Here is a 19,961-nt window from a genome sequence, read left to right as displayed (position 1 = left end):
TGCTAAGCAAACAAATGAAGGGATCTGAGAGAGAAGAAGCTTTTCTTCTCAGGAACTACTGGAAAAAAAAGAACAGGTTTTTATCAAGCTGGAGAGATCATTACTGAGCAAGGGAAAATGGAACAGCCAGATAAATTATCTTCTAGTCTTTTGAGCCAATGACCAAAAAAGAAGAAATTATCAAACGAACGCCTTTACCACTTTAACAATATGTCTATCAACCTTGGCCATATCACATAACCACTATTTATAGGTAAAGGCATTAAAATAAATATTGCATTCCACTTGATTTTAGTGAAGGAATTTACTGGTTAACTAATGCATCAAATTCTAAAACTAATCTTGAATTATTTGCTGACTATGGGTCATTTGCTCGCAGTCATCCATCCCATCCACAACTGTACTACCGGCACTACCTACTATCTGCCAGGCAGAACCCTAGGAGCTGGAGAGAGAGCAGTACACACAATAGAATCCCTGTCCTCACGTCTGGGAGCCGTAAGTGCTATCATGGAAAATAAGACAGGATAGACGGGCATAAGTAATGCTGGCAGTAAGAGAGTGAGGTGTTTGTTTTGTTTTGTTCTGAGATAGCTTCAGGAAGTCCCCTGACAAGGAGATGTCTGAGTTGAGAAGCGCACTGAGGAGATGATGGGATACATCTTGCAGTAGCTGGCAGAGGGCATTCCAAAGACAGGAAACAATACACAGGTGAGACAGGGGCCAGCAGGAGGTGTGTGATACAGAGCGAGGAGATCAGTGTAGCTGCAGGTGAGTGTGAGCAAGGGAGGCAGAAATAGGAGAAGAGTTTCCGAGAAGTGGTGGTGAGAGGCTGAGTGGGCTGCGGAGCTCAGGGTACAGTAGGTCATTGCTCTGAAGGAGACAGGAAACCTCTGGAGGATTTTAAGCAAAGTAATGACATGATTAACAAAACAACAACACTTTGGCTGTTGTGTTGAAAACAGTCTGTAAAGGGGCTGGAGTTGGACCACATACTACAAGCAATGTGGTAGAGATGGTGGCTTTGACCAGGGTCAGTGGCAGAGGTAGTTAAAAGTGGTTGGGTTATGAATACATTTTGAAGGAAGAGCAGAAAGGTAATCTGGAGGATACTGAAGACAAAATGAAGGCATCAAGGATGACGTCAATGTTTTCGGTCTAGCACTGGAAGGATGGGAGAGGACCACAGGGGAAGCATGCTTCTTGGAGTAAAAGGGAAGTCAGGAGTTTGGGCAATGTCAAACCTGAAATGCCTATTAGACATCCAAGTGGAGATGGTACGTAGGCATACGGTTATGTAATTTTGCAGTGATTATGGGAATCATCAGCATAAAGCCAGGACGCTGGGTGAGAATACCTAGAGTGCACAGGCGGAAAAGAAACTAGAGACCACAGGCATGGGGAGATGACAGAGGAGAAGTCACCAAAAGAGAAGAATAGCTAGGATATTCTAGGCCAGTGTTAGACAAGAAAATAGTACACCCTCCAGGCACACAGCATCACAGTACAAGTTTCTAGGTATTTCCCCCTATAAATAGGGCCATTTGAAAAATTATTAAGCAAAATCCCATCTGTCACTATCATCAATTTACTGGAATGAAACTTCTTGTTAAAGAACAAGACTCAATTTTGGGATAATAATCAAGAAAACATAAATAAAGACAGCAGACTATCATCCATCAAATTGGCCAAAAATTTAAACTCTTACACTATTAGGTATAGTTAAGGGTATGTAGAAATGGAAAGTCAAATGGAGAAAAATTTTAAATTACAAAGCAAAATTAGTTTTCTAGGTATCTTCATATAAGGCGGTACTGTTTATGCAAATTAAAAACAAACAAACAAAACCATACATATACTACTCATAGATACATACAAAACCCTTAAATGTAGTTAGTGTTTGCCTCTGGGTTGGAGTGATTGGCAGTGATAGGTAAGGAAAACTACACCTAAGGTGTAATGCCTTACTCAGCTTATTTTTTTCAAATATACACTGAATTTATGAAAGACCTGAAACAGGTGAGAAAATATGTCTAATCATCACTTCTAGTATGAATACATGAGTACATATAATAAAACTCTTTGTAATCCTTTCGTATTTAAAAAAGTCTCAAAATATTTTTTTAAAAGCACAAGAGAATAAAAGGAAAACAAGACAATTTGTCTAAAACAACGTTTACTACATTTATACCTATATTCCAAGTCTATAATAAAGCAGAAGTAGAGGAACAGATTTTGTTGGCATGTTAATAAAGAATTACTAGGCCTCTAGCATAACATTGAACTTGGCAAAATCCATCTACATACTGTAATTCAATTTTCAGAAAAAAATAAAATAACTTTGAGTACACTACCCATAAATACAATAATTTCAAAAAAATAAACACAAAAAAAAAACAGGTAAAATTACCCAGTTTTATCAGATCTAACCTGAATAGGAAATTAGGCTCTAAAGTTTGAGTTATAATCAAAGACTGGTATCAAATGGTTCTGGAATGACATGAGAAATACTAAAATGAATGGATAGATATCTAAGTCCATCAGTCAGTCAGCCAATTGAAACAATCATGATAATTAATGGAAACCATACTTAATTCTCCTTTCAAATTTAGGGTATTAGTACTACTTTCCTTTAACAAGTTAAGAGGTTTCTACAGACACTTTAATTTTTTATAAGATTATTCTTCTTAAAGAAGTAAAACACATAAGAGTATATGTAATAATACCTTTGACAATCACACATTTTTCAGACATCAGTATTTCATACTGTAACCTCTACTTTGGGCCTTTTATAGTCTGTGGGTAACAAATATTCTTGCTGAAACTGTTACTAATTTTTCCTAGGTTTTTATTTCTGAATTGCTCAACATAACAGCAATCAAGCAAATAAATAGTGATTTTTTTTTTTTCACTTAAAAAGTTATGGTAGTTAATTTACTACATGATTACTAAGAGAAGAAAATAAATCTGATAAACTATTTATATTAAAAGTAAATTATAGATGAATCAATTTTATTAAATGTGTCTTTAAACAAACACAATGACACAGAATTAAATTCCTAGCAATTAAAAAATCAGCTTTCATATGTGGAATCTTAAAAAAACAAACAACTAAACCCACAGAAAGAGATCAGAGTCGTAGCTAACAGAAGCAGGTGTCGAGGGGAGAAGAAATTGCAGAGAGTTAAAAGGTTCAAAGTTCCGACTATAAGATAAGTACCAGGTTCTAACGTAAAGCATGATGCCTATGGTTAATACTGCTATATGATATATATGAACGTTAGTAAGAGAGTAAATCCTAAGATTTCTCATCGCAACGAAAAATTTGTTTTCCCTGTTTTGCTTTCTCTTTTTATTGTATCTGTATGAGATGATGAATGCTAACAAAACTTACTGTGTGATCATTTCACAATATATGTAAATTATACCATTGTACTATACACCTTAAACTTATACAGTGATGTACATCGGTTATATCAATAAAACTGGGGAAAAAAAATCAGGTTTTAATAAATATGTTCCTAGTACAAAAAAGTTACACGTTAGAGGTGTACCAAAGCATGAAGTTGTATATAAAACATTAAAAAGCTCCTTATTGTCCTAAATTTGTTATGATGATCTTTTCCTTCTATTAATGCATCAGTTTATTCCCCCAAAAAGCATTAAAGGCAGTCCTTTCCTGTGCTTACAAAAATAAATCACAACTGTACCACTTAAGAGGTGAGTCACTTCTCTAACATATTTAGAAACAAATTCAGGCTGATTCATTTAGTGTGTTACTGGTTGTCAGGTGGAATTAGAAGCATTTGATTTTTGACCTATATTTTCAATGATATCCTCACCATTTTCTCTTTGGATATTTTCTCTACATCAAACTAATGCATATAAAGTAAAACCAAGCAGAGAAATGTTTAATTTAGAGCATTTTTTTTTAAAAAAAGCTTAGGACTTTTTCCTTTAACTTCTTGTTGATAAATTCCTGGGTTTAAAAAAAAATGTCTTAAAAAAGCACAAATATATTCTCTGATTAGTCCGCACAGAGGAATAAGTTTATTCTTCCTCAAAATTGGTTAGAGATAAATACTTATATTTGTTGAGTTAACACTACTAAGAAAACGACTGGTTAACCTTTTCAAAATAACAAACATTGTGGGGAAGCACGCAGATAGATGTTTTACTCCGTGGATATTTCCAGAACAGCTGCTATGTGAAAGGCACTGTGTTAACGACGGCTGTGGGAGAAGCAAATATTACTCCGTCATCAACTCTGCTCCTGATCTGCTTACGAGTCTCAGTAGGGCAGTACAGTAAGCATGTAAATCATCACAAAATAAGGTAGAAAGGGATTCAACACTTTCAGAAAGGACACTGAAACACTAAAGGCGTTCAGAGAAGAGAAAAGTTGGTTCCCACAAGAAGCGTGGGAAGAGAAACGCTTCATGATGGCAGCGGAGCTGAGCTAGACCATAAAGAAAGTAAGCCTTCGACCAATGCAGACTGGGGGCCACACTGTGTGGGGATGGCGGCTGGGGGTTTTAAGGGAGGCTTGTAGAAGTAGAGAGCTGGATCAACGTCGTGCAAGCAGGAAATTCAAGCATTACGGTAGGTGAAAGAAAGAAATGAGAAACAAAGGTGAAGAAGTAGGTAGGAACCAGGTGACAAAGCACTTGGAAGATGTAAGAGTAAGTAGCTCATCCTCATCTGGCAGGCAAATGGAAACCAATGAAAAACTTGGAACAGAGGACTAGAATGATGGACACATGCTTCAGGAAGATTAATTTAACATCAGTGGGGGTAGATGGGTAGGAAGAAAGACAAATTAGAGATGAGCAAACTGATTAGGAGTCTACTGCATAGTATACATAAGAGGGGATGAAAATAGAAGCTAAGCAGTATCAGTAGGAATGGAAGGAAGAGTATGGATGCAAAAAAAATAGTACATTATAAACAGCATTTATGAAAAATATGGAATAAAGCCTTACCTGATTCTTCTGCATCTTGGTCATCTATTAAACCTACTGAGACGCCTAAATCCACACATTTCTTGCTATGTGTCTTGGACTTCATGTGTTTTGTCAGATTTCCTTAAGGGAAAAGAATGTTTACTAAGCTTACATAGTATTATTTTGCTATTGCATTTGTCAACACTGGCAAATTCCATTCCGATTTCAAGTGAAAGTACAGACTGTGGTTTACAGAATTCCAATGACTAAAATTCGGGCAAAAGAATATACTGGTACCTGTATAATAATCTTCTTATTTATTAGGAATAGTTAATTTCTCTCTCAAACCTGCCTCCTTTACTCTGATAATGGCTACTTTTGCCTTATGGTTTCTATTTTCCAGTCCTTCTCTATTTTTTAGAACGTTTTGTACATACGTAACGTCCCTTTATGATTGCACTATGATCTGTAGCACCTGGAGTCAGAATTCTCCACCAGTTGTGTCTGCTGGCTTTCCCTCATAGTACTTTGTTTCCTTGCATGCTCTTTAGTTTTTATTGGAACATCGATCTCTATGGTCAGTTTTCCAACTGCTTCTGCCTGGGCCCTTAATGCTTTCATATCACTGATTCTGTACCAGGTTATTTTTTGTTGTTGTTCTTTTCCATGGCATAGGTGTAGGGTTTTACTTTTTAGCAGGTAGCTTTCCCCCCACATAGTCCAAAGTCACTGGACTGGAGAGCCAGGCTTATTTTATTTCAGAGGCCTCAGACTCGACTTTGGCACTAGCATTAAAAATCCCAAGTTTGTGGGCATGTATCTGGCTTTGACGTCCCTATGGACTTTGTTTTAAGTATCTGTTCACCATGCTACCGTGGGGTTTCTTTTTTATTCTTGGTGCCGGGGAATTTGCCTTTTTAAATTTTGGGCTTGACTATTCAAAACTATATTTGGTTATTGTTGTATTATAAACAGTAACTCTGTAGGTTTGGAACATAAGAATTTCCTGCATTAATTTCACTTCACCATATTGACCAGAAGTCTCATAGTAGTATCTCTAAAGGTGTGTTTCCTCTGGCAGCTGGTGTATGTAAGTATTACCAGGTTAAGTGAGACTCACTGGGCAAGGGTACCCCAAGTGATCATGAGTGCAGGGGGAGAGCTCATATTCTTCTAAGGATACCAAGCTGCTTGAGTTGATCATGCCACACACACAAAAAAATTGCCAACAAGGGAAAATCATCTCTTTTGAGAAAATAAATAAAATCTAAATACTTAGTTTGGTATGCAGGGCAAAATTATATTTGAGGATAAGCCTTTACATGAGCTAAAAATGTCTGAATGATTGGTCCAGATTTTGGGTTTGCAGTCACTGAAGGACCTGCAAAATTACTGTATTTAGAGCCTCAATTCCACTAAAAATGCACTAAGTCCAGGGAACTGGTGACACTTTTGAAGCCAATCCTTGGACTAGCTTGTATGCAGAGCATCCAGAGCTTCATGCTTCAGGGATTCAACAGTAAGAGGGCACCTGGGCCAGATACTGGCTAAGATTCATGAAACCCTAACATCTGTGATTCTAGAGCTAAAACCTAGCTTAAATAGCTTGGCTATGCCTGACAGTTACTTTAAGTACATTAAAAATAAAATATGGAGCAAATATGGCAAAATATTAATAATTAAAAGATGATAGGTATGCTGGTGTTCATTATATACATTTCTATTTTTCTGTATGCATCAGGATTTTCACTTTAAAAAATGGTTTGGCTACGTTAATGTGGCTGAAATTTCCACTTATAAGTCAAAACACTTTCCAGTATAACAATAACTACAAGGTCCACTAATAGTTTCCTTTTAAAATGACTTTGTTTCCTAAATAAATAGCCAGAGAAGGTTATTTCCTTTCTAAAAAGAAACTTTCTAAAAAGTTAATGTGTAATTGTAAATAGGCAAATTTGGGAATATAAGTTTTTAATAAGCATATTTTCAAATAACTTAAGCTATTACTATTAACCAACTTCTTAAATAATTTAAAATAAAGAAAATAATTTGCATTTTAAATATACATATTAAAATGCAAATATCCCCTAGCAATGCTATAAACTTTGTGCATTAATTTAATAGATAAATTTTTCAACACATTTAATAAATATTAATCTAAAATCTCTGAAAATCATGAGAGATTTGGTTTCTGGATTCCTGTGGCTACATACAGAGTCTAGCTTTCTGTGATATAAATGGGTCTAAATCCTGCAGAGATGAAAGCTCACTATGTATTTTCTGCTGACTCTTAAAGCAGAATAGCGAAAAGAAATAAATTATTTTGAAAATGTACTCATAACATAAACTAGGAGGACAAATGCTGAGTATTAATTTATAAATATTACAATCAGAAGCATCAACTTCTAGCACTAAAGACCACCCCTCTGATAGTATTTTGCTGTCTTTGCACACCATATACCCTATATATAGCATGCCATTATATCACTACTACTTACACACTCAAAAAGTAGAGTTGAGCTGGCTAAACAAATTAAGTCAGAGTAGGGCAAAATCTACAGCTTAATCTGAAAACAAGTCTATTGTTATTTAGCTACCTTTAAAAGGCACTATGGTATCTGTTTTATATATATTTACAAAAGGTAGATGGTCAGCTACAAGAAAGCTGAGCATAAAAAAAAAGAGAACTGTCATGCCAAGAATAGGGAAATATTAAATTTCTAATACTTTTTTCACCAATCTCCTTAGCTAAGATAGCTTTCTTCAAATAAATATTTATCACATAATTCGAATGAATTATCTGACAAAACAAAAAATTTAATGTAAATTCAGATATGCAGCATATTAGAGAAATGAAAGACATGAAAACTGCTAACATATAATGATCACTTTTCAGGGGTCATTATTCTCTGTCTACCATTTAATAAACATTTATCTAAAATTTTACACGATGTTTTGAGTTATTTCATTAAGATTAATACTTGGTGAATAATATTTTTCTTTGCCAAGAAATCTCTGCAGTTTCATTTGGTTTTCCACCTCTAAGTTTTCCTTCCTTTCTTGCCCTTATTTTATGAACATAATATTTTAAATATCCTGATTCCTTTCCCTCTTCTCCATTGAGAAATGCCCATTTCACGTGATACCTTGATCCTCTTTTATTTGGTAACATTCTGTACTTGGTAATCTTTTATTAGTTATATTGGCCTATTACTGGTCTCTTGCTAGAAATTAATAGATATGTCTTAATCATAGAATCAAAAGCAGTGAAAAAGCAATAAATTGAGTTAAAGGATCAAAGCATTTTGTCTTATTAAAACCTTGACACAACACCAAGAAAATCATCTTGAAATCCACCCTCCATTTCCTCATTTCCAGAAGGAGGTTCTATGTCACAAGCAAAGGACTGCAGAATGACTGTTCCGTTCCTCTCTACTCATGATTTCTTGAAACTCTTTAGAAATACTCAAGGCTATCTGATGAAGTTCCCCCAATAGCCCCATCATTCTTGTTTCAGGTACTATATTAACATTTAAGGAGAACAACTTGGAAGCTAACTCTCTTTAAATACCAATAAGTATTAGCCGCCCCAAAATGCAATAAATTTTGCTAAAGAGTTGATCAATCTTTAAGACAAAAACCGCAAAGACAACCAATACAATCAGAAAAAAGCAAATGTTAACTCAAAAGAGATAAAAATAGTTTTTGTAAAAACATCAATTAAATATTTTTTACAGATATAATGCTTTCAGACAGATAATTTTATGATCAAATTATTTTATTTTAGAAAGATTTTTACTTTTTAAAGGGAGTTATATGAAACTAAAATTTCAAGTAATAAATTGTCATATAATGATTCATGAACAAGGGACCTAATGGAGAAAGCAAACATTTTATAGTAGTGTATTTATTATATGTAACAGGAAATTGGTAGAGGGTAAAATTACCTTCACGATAATAAAGGCTTACAATTTAAATAACATATAAAGAACACAGGAAGAGTACTAAATATAATTTTAAAGACTAGTTCTGAGTTCTATAAATAGTACAAAAGTTAGAAAAATTTTGAAGCTGAAAATCAAAAGAATTTGGGTAAAGAAAAAAATAAACACCATGGAAAAGAAAAAGAAATGGCTGCATGCCTAAAATTATAGATACTAAAACACGAATATAATTATTCTAAGTTTACTGCAATTATTTTAAATTTTTTTCAATCTTTTAATGCCGAAAAAAATTTACTTGTGATTATGAAAAGTTCTTTTTCTTCTTCAGCCCCAAAGTAAGTATTTTTGAAAATACACTAGTCATTATGTTATGCAACTATAATTTAGGGAGTAAAATGAAAAAGGACAGTTGCTCCTTTTAAAATGTTACAGTTATTATATATATTCTAAAAGCATGTAATTAAAAACTTTTTTTCAAGAGGTCTAGAAACATAAAGAAAAAAGGCTACAATGTTGACAAGATGTAATTTATATTAATCTATTTATGCTACTGCTTCCTTGGTCAAAAAATATGTAAAGTTGGGTCTTAGCTCTACTAACTCAATGTATATAAAAAGCAATGTCATCTCATACCTTTTGTCTTAAAGGAGAAGTTACAGTAAGTGCAGTGGTAGGGACGGACATCTGTGTGGGTTCGTATGTGTTTCTTTAACATACTAGGTTTCTTACAACGTATTCCACATTCTTCACAAATGTACTTTCCTCTTCCCCTGCCTCGGACATATACATACTCTTCATTTGATTTATATCTAATTTAAAGGAAAAAAAATGAATAGGGAGAGCGAATACTATGTCTTTGAGAAAATATTAAAATTCAACCTAAAAAATAAAACAAGGCACAATTTTTAGACTCAATATAAATTTTACGCATGTACAGGTAACAGAATATTCCAGCTTTTCACATAAACACTTAATATTCTAATAGCTAACTCTAACCAAACAACCTTATTCAATTCTAGGTTTAATTTTAAAATATTTCCTCTTTGAAGTCACTGCTGCAATAATTTTCTTTGTTAAATTCAATCACAATTACAAGTACTAAAACATTTCTGAGCTTCACTATAACTACAATTGGTTTCTGCATTTTGTTTTTCTTATAACAAATACATTAAGACATCAACTAGGCAATGAGTTCATCTCTCTTAGAGCAGGTTTTCCAAGTCATTCCTTATTGTAAATCAACATGAAACCCAGGGTTCACGCTGAAAGCTTTGCTCTTAGCTACCTCCTAGGACGTACAATGTTTCCTAAATAGTTATCATTTTCTTGATAAAAATGGAATTATTAAACATAATACCTAACATATATTTTTCCATGAAGATCCTGTTAATAAGCTTAGAAACCCTGCAACATTTATATAAAACTGGTATTGATATGTCTCCATTCATATGAAAGCAAATGTACATTTAAAAAGGAAGTTTAAATGTACATTTAAGAAGTAAAATTTGTACTTGCCCTCCATCAAATATTTTAATTCTTCTTGGTTCACTTTTGATTAAGGAATTTTCTTTATCTTGCTCACTGTTAATTTCAGAGGCATCTTTACTGCTGAATTCAACTACTGTGGACTTTTGATTACCTAATGCTCTCTGAAAGGAAAAAAAAGAGAAACTAATTTAATAAAACTGAAAACACAAACATGCTAATGTTTCACTTGGAAAATAAAACACGGCAGAATACAATGCATATAGTTAATCTCATGAAATGCATTTCAAGGAAGTAGCAGGTTTAAAGGTCATGTGCTTTATCTTCTTATCTTTAATATATCTGTCTTAACCACAGCAAACAGGTAAATCTTTCGCTATTTTAAAATCCCACCACAGTCCACTGACACCCGCAAATAAAGGCTTTACAACTTCCCATACTGGTATTTTGAGCATTTAATAGGAACTTTTTAAAATACACTAAATAGTTCTCATATCTAACCAACCACTCGTACTACAGTTTACGTGTATTTCGTAGAATTTATTCTTGGAAATGGAAAAGAGCTAGTTGCCCCTTTTGGTATAATAATGTCTCATACTCCTGAGAAACATGACTAAATTCCCTTCAATGTTAACCTATTGTAAAGTTAAAGCAGAAGCCCCATTTCCCAATATTTTATTCTTACTTTCTCCCGTTCCTTTAAACCATAATTATGTTTCCTCTCTAGAACTTGTCAAAAGTTCCTGAATACTGAGAAGGGTGAGACATAAATACAGGTCAGGTCAAAAGTTAGGTTTTTGCCCGATAATAATTAAATCTCTAAAAAGAGGTAGTGAACATCAAAATGATAAACAATATGAACTCTTCTATAGAAACATTACAGTTACCACCACTAGACGATTTGATATAACCGCACCGTTCACAAGTTTTCTCACATACCCTTGTGAGGCCGGCAGCACAGGTGGTTACATCCCAGTGAGCAAGGACGCTCTCAGGGTCCAGTCACTTGTCCAAGGTCAGCTGTTAACAGCAAAGCCTCAAATGCCAGTCCTCTGGCCAAACACAACACAAGGCACAACTCTTCTAATCAACGGCCTCTTTGTTACAAACCTCCTTTAAAAATGACATCACCACGCAGACAGCTCCTGTACCAACATAACTTTATAGTAGTAAGTGAGGAGAGGGTGTGTGGAGGGCCTAAGCAGCCCCAGAAAAAGTACCCGGGAAGCCCCTGTCCTTACAAAGCCCGGAGTAAAGGAAAGTGCCTGGCCTGGTGGTGTGAAGAGGTAATGACACTAACCCTGACATGTAAACATGCAAGTTCTCCTTTTCCTTCCCTGCCAAACCCATTAGGTTTCCCTACAACTTGGAATATCTGCACACACCTCTCCTTGACTTTCTACCTTTAACAGTAATCCTATTTCTTACCTCGTTTTCAACATCAAACTCCTGCTTATCTTTTGTTCACTTTCTTACTATCAGATCTGGTTTCTATTTACCAGTTACCAATAAGCTAAATGTCAAAATCCCTATCATTTTCGTAGTCTTTATTTGCTTGACCTCTCCACAGCATTATACAAGGTTGATGCCTTGTTTCCCTTAAAAATCCTTTTATTTTAGCATTTATCGCTTCTTTTCCATTTTGAATTATAAATACATTAACACTTGGGTTGTGAGCTAACAGCCAACCCCAGACCCAATCCTCCGTAGCCACGTGCCCACGAGACTCAAGTCCCCAGTGGTATCAGCAGTGCTCAGGCCAGAGACCACCTTTATTTGACGTCTCTGATTGAGCAACTCTCCTGGAGATACCTTCTTCCTCGATCTGTGTGATACCACCTTCTCACAGCTCTTCTACTTCCTCTCTGAACAATCTCTTTCAGTTTCTTATGTTGACTTCATGCGTCCATCCGCCCCTTTAAATAGTAGTGATCCCCAGAACCCGCTCTCGGCCCGTCTGTTCTTTACACTTTGCCGGAGCAATCTCGTTAATGACACCTATGCACTGAAGACTCCCTACACGTTCCACTGGGAACTCGCTCCTACCGTGTTTCCCTGAAAATAAGACCTCACCGGAAAATAAGCCCTAGCATGATTTTTTTCTGGACGACATCCCCTGAACATAAGCCCTAATGCATCTTTCGGAGCAAACCCTAATATAAGACCAGGTTTTATTTTCGGGGAAACACAGTAGCTGAAAATCCAGATACGCATTTCTGGAGGCATTTCTACCAAGACACTTGGGGCTGAAGGGAAGCCACTCTGTAGGCACTTCAGGAATATACATAAAGCTCTGTTTAAATTCCCATGATCATGTGTCATCTTCTGAGATTCTGATTTGTGTAGATCTAGAGTAGAGTCTGAGCACTTAAAAATTAAATTCTGAATAGTCTGGATGCACCCTCCTTTATTGAGAAAGTATGAACAGCTCTTCACCACCAGGCATGTTCTTTGGTTTTTATCTACACTTCCAACTTTGAAACATGTCAGTATTCCAAACTTACACCTTCTAGCCATAAAGGACTCCTCAGGGTTTTTTAAACGAACCAAGTTTTTTCTCCCTTCCACGTCATTCATCAAACTATTAAAATATCTCATTCCTGTTTACCTGGAAAAATTCCCACTTTTTTTTTTAAAGACTCAGCTAAAGTATCAGCACTTTTGGAATATCTTCCCTGTATCCACACCTCCTCCACCTGCTGGCAGCATTAAGGGCTTCCTTCTTTTAAAGCTGAATATATTTCTATTACAATACTGAACTGTGATATTTTCTTACTGATAAGTATGTACATGTTTATGAACCCGTATTACGTGCTTATGACCCTGCACAGGTCAAGGACTTAATCTATAATTCTGAATGTCCAGAGTCTAACATGATATCTTCATCCATTCATCCATCCATCCGTCCACCCCTCTGTCTTTAATCACTTAAATAATTTTTCTTACTTTATAACGCCAATACCTCTAATAAGATTGATTCCACAAACAACCCCAAATTCCAGTTTTATGATCTTATTTCATAAGTCTTGACCAAATCAACTTTACTATCAAGTGTAGGAGTTAGTTATCTTCGGTACTAAGATGATTCACAGAACTACAGAATGGCTCTCTGCTTATATTTCAAAATGATATAAAACAATGTTCAACTACTCACACCTCTGTTCCCCTAAATTAATAGGGGCAAAGCATAAACATAATCTCCTCTCACTTAACAATAAAAGCCTTACTAGAAGAGAAAGATGAAAGTAAAAGCATGAGTATCTGTACCATTAAGTAAAGACTTAAATGTTCAAGTGAGGGAAAGAAAACTGCTCAGGGCAAGTTATTTCAAAACGTTTCAAGATAGAATCACTGACAGGACTCCAGATAGCCTTTATCAGTATAACTCCCAGGGCAAACTTATACTTTCCTTCAAATAACTACAGTTACAAAGTACAATTTGTCATTCATAACTTCCAACTAAAATATTTAAAGGCATCAAGACATGTTAAAACTAATTTGCACAACTACTTTTAAAGAAAAATAAAATTTCAAGTACCTTGCTTAAGTTGCTTTTCCATTTGCTTGAATAGACCAATAAATCTGATTTGGAATGGGTGGTTATTGCTTGACAATAGAGTGATTTCCCAGTCTTCTGTTTTGAATTAAGGAGAGAAAGAGCAACTTTTGTAGGCAAACCAAGTGGATTTGGATTACTGGCACTGACTGTCCAGTCAGTATAGGCCGAAGTTTTCTGGTCAGTCTGAGGCAAATGTAACGTTTTCTGTCTTAACAGATAGCACCATGTAAAGCTGGTCGTGGTCTTCAAGCTGGGGAAAGACAGCTGCTGCCTATCTCCGGCATCCAACACTGAAAGAGTGGCAGCTGTCGGCGGACTTTGTTCTTGGAGGCTCACTTGGTCAGCTTGATTTTTAATCTCTAGAGACTTCCTTTCTTGGTTACTGTCTATACGTTCCAAAGGAGAAATATAGGTATTTACTGAAGGAACAGGTGAATTCCTAACTGCAGGAGACAGGGCTATAGAGGACTTGGTGTTTTCAAATTCTTGCAGTTCTTTTATAGGTTCTATAACTACAGACTTCGAGTATCCTGACGACAAATGATCAGCAGGTAAAACATCCGCCAAATTAACAGCCTCACTACTAATTTCAGGTTGAGAAAAAATATCCTGTTCCAATATCACACCTTCAAGAGGCTCTGTCGTACAAACCTGCCTCACTAACACAGGTTTCTTCTGTTTATTAACTTCATTAGCTCTTGGACTCAGTGGCTCAAATGGTCTAAGGTCTGTTGCACAAACAGCTCCGTTTTCATCTTTAGCTCTCTTCTGGTGTTTTTCCATGGCAATGTCTAAACTATTCGCCGGGGAAAGCATCCTTTTACTTGAAGCTGGAGATTCTTGTTGAGGGGAAAGTCTACCAATAGACATTTTTGGAGTTACAGGCAAGGATTCTGACAGAGAAGAATTTTGGCCCATCTCTGAAAAAGCATTTTCGCAAACAAGTTCTTCCTCTGGGTTTGGCAGAGCATTCTGGTGACCTTTTTGCAATTTTGGCAGGAAATTTTGTTCTCCGCTGATTGGCACCACACTATGACTGGCCTGGCAAATTGGCTGACTGGACAGATCCTGGGTCACCAGGATTTGGGGCAGAGGTGTGACGGCGGCAAAGCCGTATGCTGGAACCTTGCTCGGCAGGTGCACGGGCGGCGCAAATGATGTTGGCGCCTTCTGCACCTGCCCCCCAAGCGGCCCGAGCTTCACTGGTGGTGGAGGACATGAATTAGACGTGGCATCTACTAATTTGGTTGGTAATGCTAATGAAGCTGCAAGATGGTCGGACCCACCTGGATCTGAAAGAACTTTCTTTGGCAAAGAATGCACGGGATTAGAAGAGCAAGACGGGCTTGTAGTGAAAACCTGACACTGAAGTTGGTATTTGGGAGCAAAGCAATCCTCACTTTTAGAAGATGCACAGACACTGGGATTTGCATCTGGTTTGACACTCTGTGTAGACACTTGCAAAGACACCTGTGTGTTTTGGTGGCTAAGGGGTGCATGGATGTGGTTTAACAAATTGATACTAAAAAGCTGTTGGACTGGAAAGATGGTGGTAGAGTTAGAATTTGAAGTTTCTGTTTGTAGATTCCTAACTTGAATCTTGGAGTGAACAGTATTGGCAGGAAATTCAGCTAAGGATGTAGTAGTGAGCTGAGGCCCCGGAAATGGCACTGCATTTGCACCAGGAAGAGCAACAGTTTGGAAAGATGATGGGTTCCCGGGAGCCAGGTGACTTTCTGGGGCTATGTTTAAAGATATCTGCCGTATCAATGGGCCTCTCCTTCTTTCTAAGAGAGGCACATGCGCAGTCATCCCCACGCTAGAAGTGGACGCTGGAGGCTGCAGTTCAGCAAGTGGTGCTGCCTGAGGTGGAGTGAGACTCCCACAGTCGAAGGATTTACTTCTGAAATCAGAGACCTCCATCGACATCTGCATGCAGTTAATCTGTTCTGAGGCAGCACGCCTCATTTCCCGGTGGCTTCCAGGGATGTCAAGTGTAGCGGAGCCAGGCGGAATCATGAGAAACTCTGCTTTATTGAGAAAAGTGATTTTGGGGGAAGCCTCCGTTTTCGAAATGTCCTCTACATCTAATGAAGCTGAGAAACTTGAAGTGTGAGATAAACTACTCTCCCTACTGAGACTCCTGGAGATGGTGGAATCGAAACTTGATTCGGTTGAGGAATGCTCTATCTCAGCGAGACGAAGCCTCTTCTTTTTGGGAGGCAGTTTCTCCGTTGGCAATTTTGACAAGGTTTCACTACGCTGAGGCCAGCTGAACTTCTCCGATTTCTCCTGATCTGGGCCTTGGGCTTCAAGGTCCCGGTCTGGCTCTTCTGTGACCAGAATTTCTGGGACTTGGATATTGTGCTGCCGAACGAGTCTTGAGGGCTGTCCTAACACGTGCCGTTCACTTGCACTCTTTCTTAAACCTTCCTGAAGTTCTCCTCGAAGGGCATCTGACAGTGCCGGCTGCTGACGATGAGAGGTGTTCCGAGAATGGCGACCTTCCTCTTGGGAAACTCCTATCACTTTCAGGGACCCAGGCTTCACTGTTCTACTCAGCTCCTGGAAAGAAACTGGGGAGCCTCTTTCAAAAGACTCAAGCTTGTCAAAAGAACTGGGTCTGCTCAGTGAGTTTGTATGTTGGATGACTGAGATTCCCGTGCCATGTCTCTTCAACTCTATCTTGTCCTGGGCAGCCGAACTTATCTGTTGTTCCATGATGGTAGACAGTTTGGGATCCACTGTCTGGTCGGGGCCTCGGGCAACAAGCTGAATTTGGGAGTTTTGTAAATGTGTGTTTCTATGCTGCTGGTCACCTGTTATGACAACATTATGTTTAGACATACTGGAAGCAGAGCCCAGAGCATTCTGAAACTGAAGGCCTTCGGAGCTTTTGGGAGAAGCTCCACTTTCATGTTGTTGCAATTCATCATCATCTCCAACACTTTTCATTTTCCTCCGTTTCCGTATCTGGGGCGTCTGTTCCCAGACCCCTGTGGCACCAGCAACTCTGTAGTGAAGAATCTGCGGCTGTGTGCTGCTAGGCGCGGGGCTGTGCTCAGGTTCTCTCATAGCTACCTTGGTTTTTGGTCCGTGTAACTCTGAACAGTAAAATTTCTTATGGTTTTCAAAATTTTCCAGTTTTCTATACCTGTTTCGACAGGTTTCACACTCAAACATTGTCCCTCGTCCTTGATGAGACTTCTTTTTTTCTAAGTGTGAGCCCGATGCCAATGACTTGTTCCGCGCTGATGCAGTTTCACTGGTAGCATTACATCCTGGGTAGCTGTCATCCAAGGACTGCCCAGCTCCGAGAACGTGACTTTCACTTGTTGAAGAGTCTTCCACTGCTGCTTGCCTGACCAGAGTACGGGGATGTCCACTTTGGGACACGGAAGTGTTAGGTCCTGATACAAACACATCATCATAGAAAGCGCCAATTTTGTCATCAAAGGACTGACTTCCTCTCAGTGGATGAGGGGGAGGTATGATGTTTGCAGGTATTGCTGAATAACCTGTGGTAGGCATAGAATTACTTCTTGTAATAGGCAAACAGTCAAGGGAAGGTACGGACAGAAGAAACACCTGCTTTGATTTCTCAGTCGGGGTAAACGGAGACTTTGGTATATCAGAGCTGGAACTTGTTCTCCGCCCCATTGGTTTCAAGTCAAACTGGAAAGAGTCCTTAAATATGTATGATTTAGGGGAATCGATACTGCCTCGTCGTGAGAGAGAGGTTCTCCGTGGCTTTACACTATCCAGCTGTTTATCGTCTACCAAGGCTTCGTTGTCTGAGATAAGCTTTGATATCCGTTCTTCCAGTGTTTTGGTTGCCAAAGGTGGGCGCATCTGACCTGGTAGAAACAATGCTTTTTCACCTGTTGGTAATGGAGAAGGTGCCGGTGTACTGACACGAGGTGCAGGGGGCCCGTTATTCTTACTGAAGTCTTGTTCCGTAGCAGGGAATGTTCTGGCAAACGGAGTTGGCGGACTCACCGTTTGGTCGGCACTTTCAGAACGTGAGAAGTAACCAGAATCTGTACTTCCTAGACTTCGAGGACTCAGAAGTTTTCCCTGTTGCTCTTGGGAGTAATCGGTAGCCTGCTGCCTTTGTAGCTGGGCGTGAACTGTCCCTACGTGAGGTTCTTGTTTTCCCTCTGGCTGACTTGTGTCCCCTTTCTGACGGGACTTTTCAACAGTCTCTAGGGAGGACGTCCAGGCTGAATGTGTCAGTACACTGGTGATCTGAAGGTCCTTCTGCTTTTGTGCGCTAGGAAGCTCAGGCTTAGGCTCTGGACACTTCGGGCTATCAAGTCTCAGAGGGGACACATGGATAGGGTGGACCAAAACTTTTGGTAACTCGGTCACAGTGTGGGATTCTGAAGACTTGTCCTGCAGTGAAAAGTCACCTACCACCTGGTCTGCACTACTTGGAATGAAACTTGACTTTGGTAAAGCTTCAGAATTTGATACCATTTTCATTATTTGCACAGGCTGCAGGTCCATGGAGCCCGGGTCATTTTGCCTTTCATCAGCAGCGCTCTCCTCATCACTCTCACCACTGTCTTCTACATCTGAATGGATACTAAGTGCTTTGGGGGACTCGTGTGACAAGAACAAACCACCAGCATCTGGCTGCAAGACGAGACCCAGTTTGATGGTATGTGCGTGGGACTTTTTGTGCTTGTACAGATTACTTTTAGTCTTAAATGAAAATCCGCAGGTCACACAGGGATAGGGTCGCTCTCCAGTGTGGGAGCGGATATGCTTTAAAAGCACACTCGGTTTTGCACAAGCTCTATTGCAATATTCACAGATATATTTTCCTTGTTTTTTTGGCTTCTGATCTTTCAGAAGAAGATTGCACATTTGCTCTACACTGTGAGTAACAACAGAAGAGATGGGAGTTGAATTATAAACTGGCATGGGGGGTGACTGTGTAGAATGGGCCGGACTTACTGACATAGGTGAAGCAGAATCCACTGGCTGTTTTGGAGAAGTAACCTGAGTTCTACTGGAAACTGAAGTTAGACCTACAGATGATGTCACTGCTAGAGTATAAACTTGTTCAAGTTTGGTGTTCTCTTGATTTTGCAGATTCGTCAGTGATCTTGTGAAAGCTGAACACACTGGAAGCTGTTGATTTAGTTGATTAGATTTAGAAACAAAGTGTTCATTTTGATTAGACGCATGAGAAACTGACTGAACTGATGCTTGCTCATTCTTTGGAGCAGCAGACACATGCACTGTGTATGAGGTACAAGAAGACTGTGATTCAGCAACAAGTTCTTGTGAAGTCTGATTTGGGGCATCCGTTGAGCTGTTTTTTAATTGAGAAGGGGGTCGTACAGTTTTATTTGGTCTCAGTTTTTCTACCTTTACTGAGCAAGATGAGCCCTTTTGTGACAAGGTGCTCAGTTCTGGCTCCATTGCTTTCAGTAAGACATCAAATGCGGTGTTTGCATACGAGGCGGAAGTAGGACTACAATTAAAAGAGGTACATTCACTACGGTCAGTCCTGGTTTTACTTGACAAAGAATTAGAGTCACACTTTCCATCTAGGAAATTTAACTTGGCAGGGTTAGAGCTTTCTGATTTCCATCTATGCAGTTCAGATGTGTGCTGCAGAAACAAGGGCTTCTTTGGGGAGACAGCGTCTTCAAACTTAGAGGCCTCAGCAATTATCGAAGGTGTTTCTCCATTTTGTTTGGTAAACTGCTTCCCATTTTTTACAGGACTATGATTCTGTTTCTTGTGAGACTCTGAAGCACTCTGAAGAATAGTGAAAGACGATTCTTCTGTATTTTGTTTATGTTTTGCCTGAAGAGGATTTCTCAGTGGGGATTTTGGTATTTTTTTCAAATGATTCTCAGCTACAATCTTCTTTCGTTTCACACCTTTAAGTGACTCTGAAGTTCCTTTAATACCAGCCTCTAAGATTTCTGTTAAAAAAGGAAAAAAAAATGTTAAAATGGTATATATACAACTATAATTTTTTAAAAATTAAGATTACTATCATGAGTATGT

At 38.2% G+C, this 19,961-nt stretch overlaps 1 protein-coding gene across 1 annotated transcript in view; it reads right to left on the bottom strand.

Annotated features, from left to right (window-relative positions):
- HIVEP1 (HIVEP zinc finger 1) overlaps positions 1 to 19,961 on the bottom strand; it is a 139,360-nt gene that overhangs the window by 20,308 nt on the left and 99,091 nt on the right. Inside the window, exons 4-7 of the mRNA XM_081057677.1 lie at positions 13,911 to 19,876; positions 10,403 to 10,536; positions 9,521 to 9,696; positions 4,983 to 5,084 (exon numbers count right to left, since the gene is read on the bottom strand). Of these exons, the coding sequence (XP_080913803.1) occupies positions 4,983 to 5,084; positions 9,521 to 9,696; positions 10,403 to 10,536; positions 13,911 to 19,876 (6,378 nt within the window). The remainder of the gene's footprint in view (positions 1 to 4,982; positions 5,085 to 9,520; positions 9,697 to 10,402; positions 10,537 to 13,910; positions 19,877 to 19,961) is intronic.

The sequence above is a fragment of the Rhinolophus hipposideros genome (genome assembly GCF_964194185.1).
Source record: "Rhinolophus hipposideros genome assembly, chromosome: 8".
In the NCBI taxonomy this organism is placed as follows: domain Eukaryota; kingdom Metazoa; phylum Chordata; class Mammalia; order Chiroptera; family Rhinolophidae; genus Rhinolophus; species Rhinolophus hipposideros.
The sequence above is the reverse complement of the archived record's forward strand: the minus strand, read 5'-3'. Positions and strand labels throughout refer to the sequence as shown.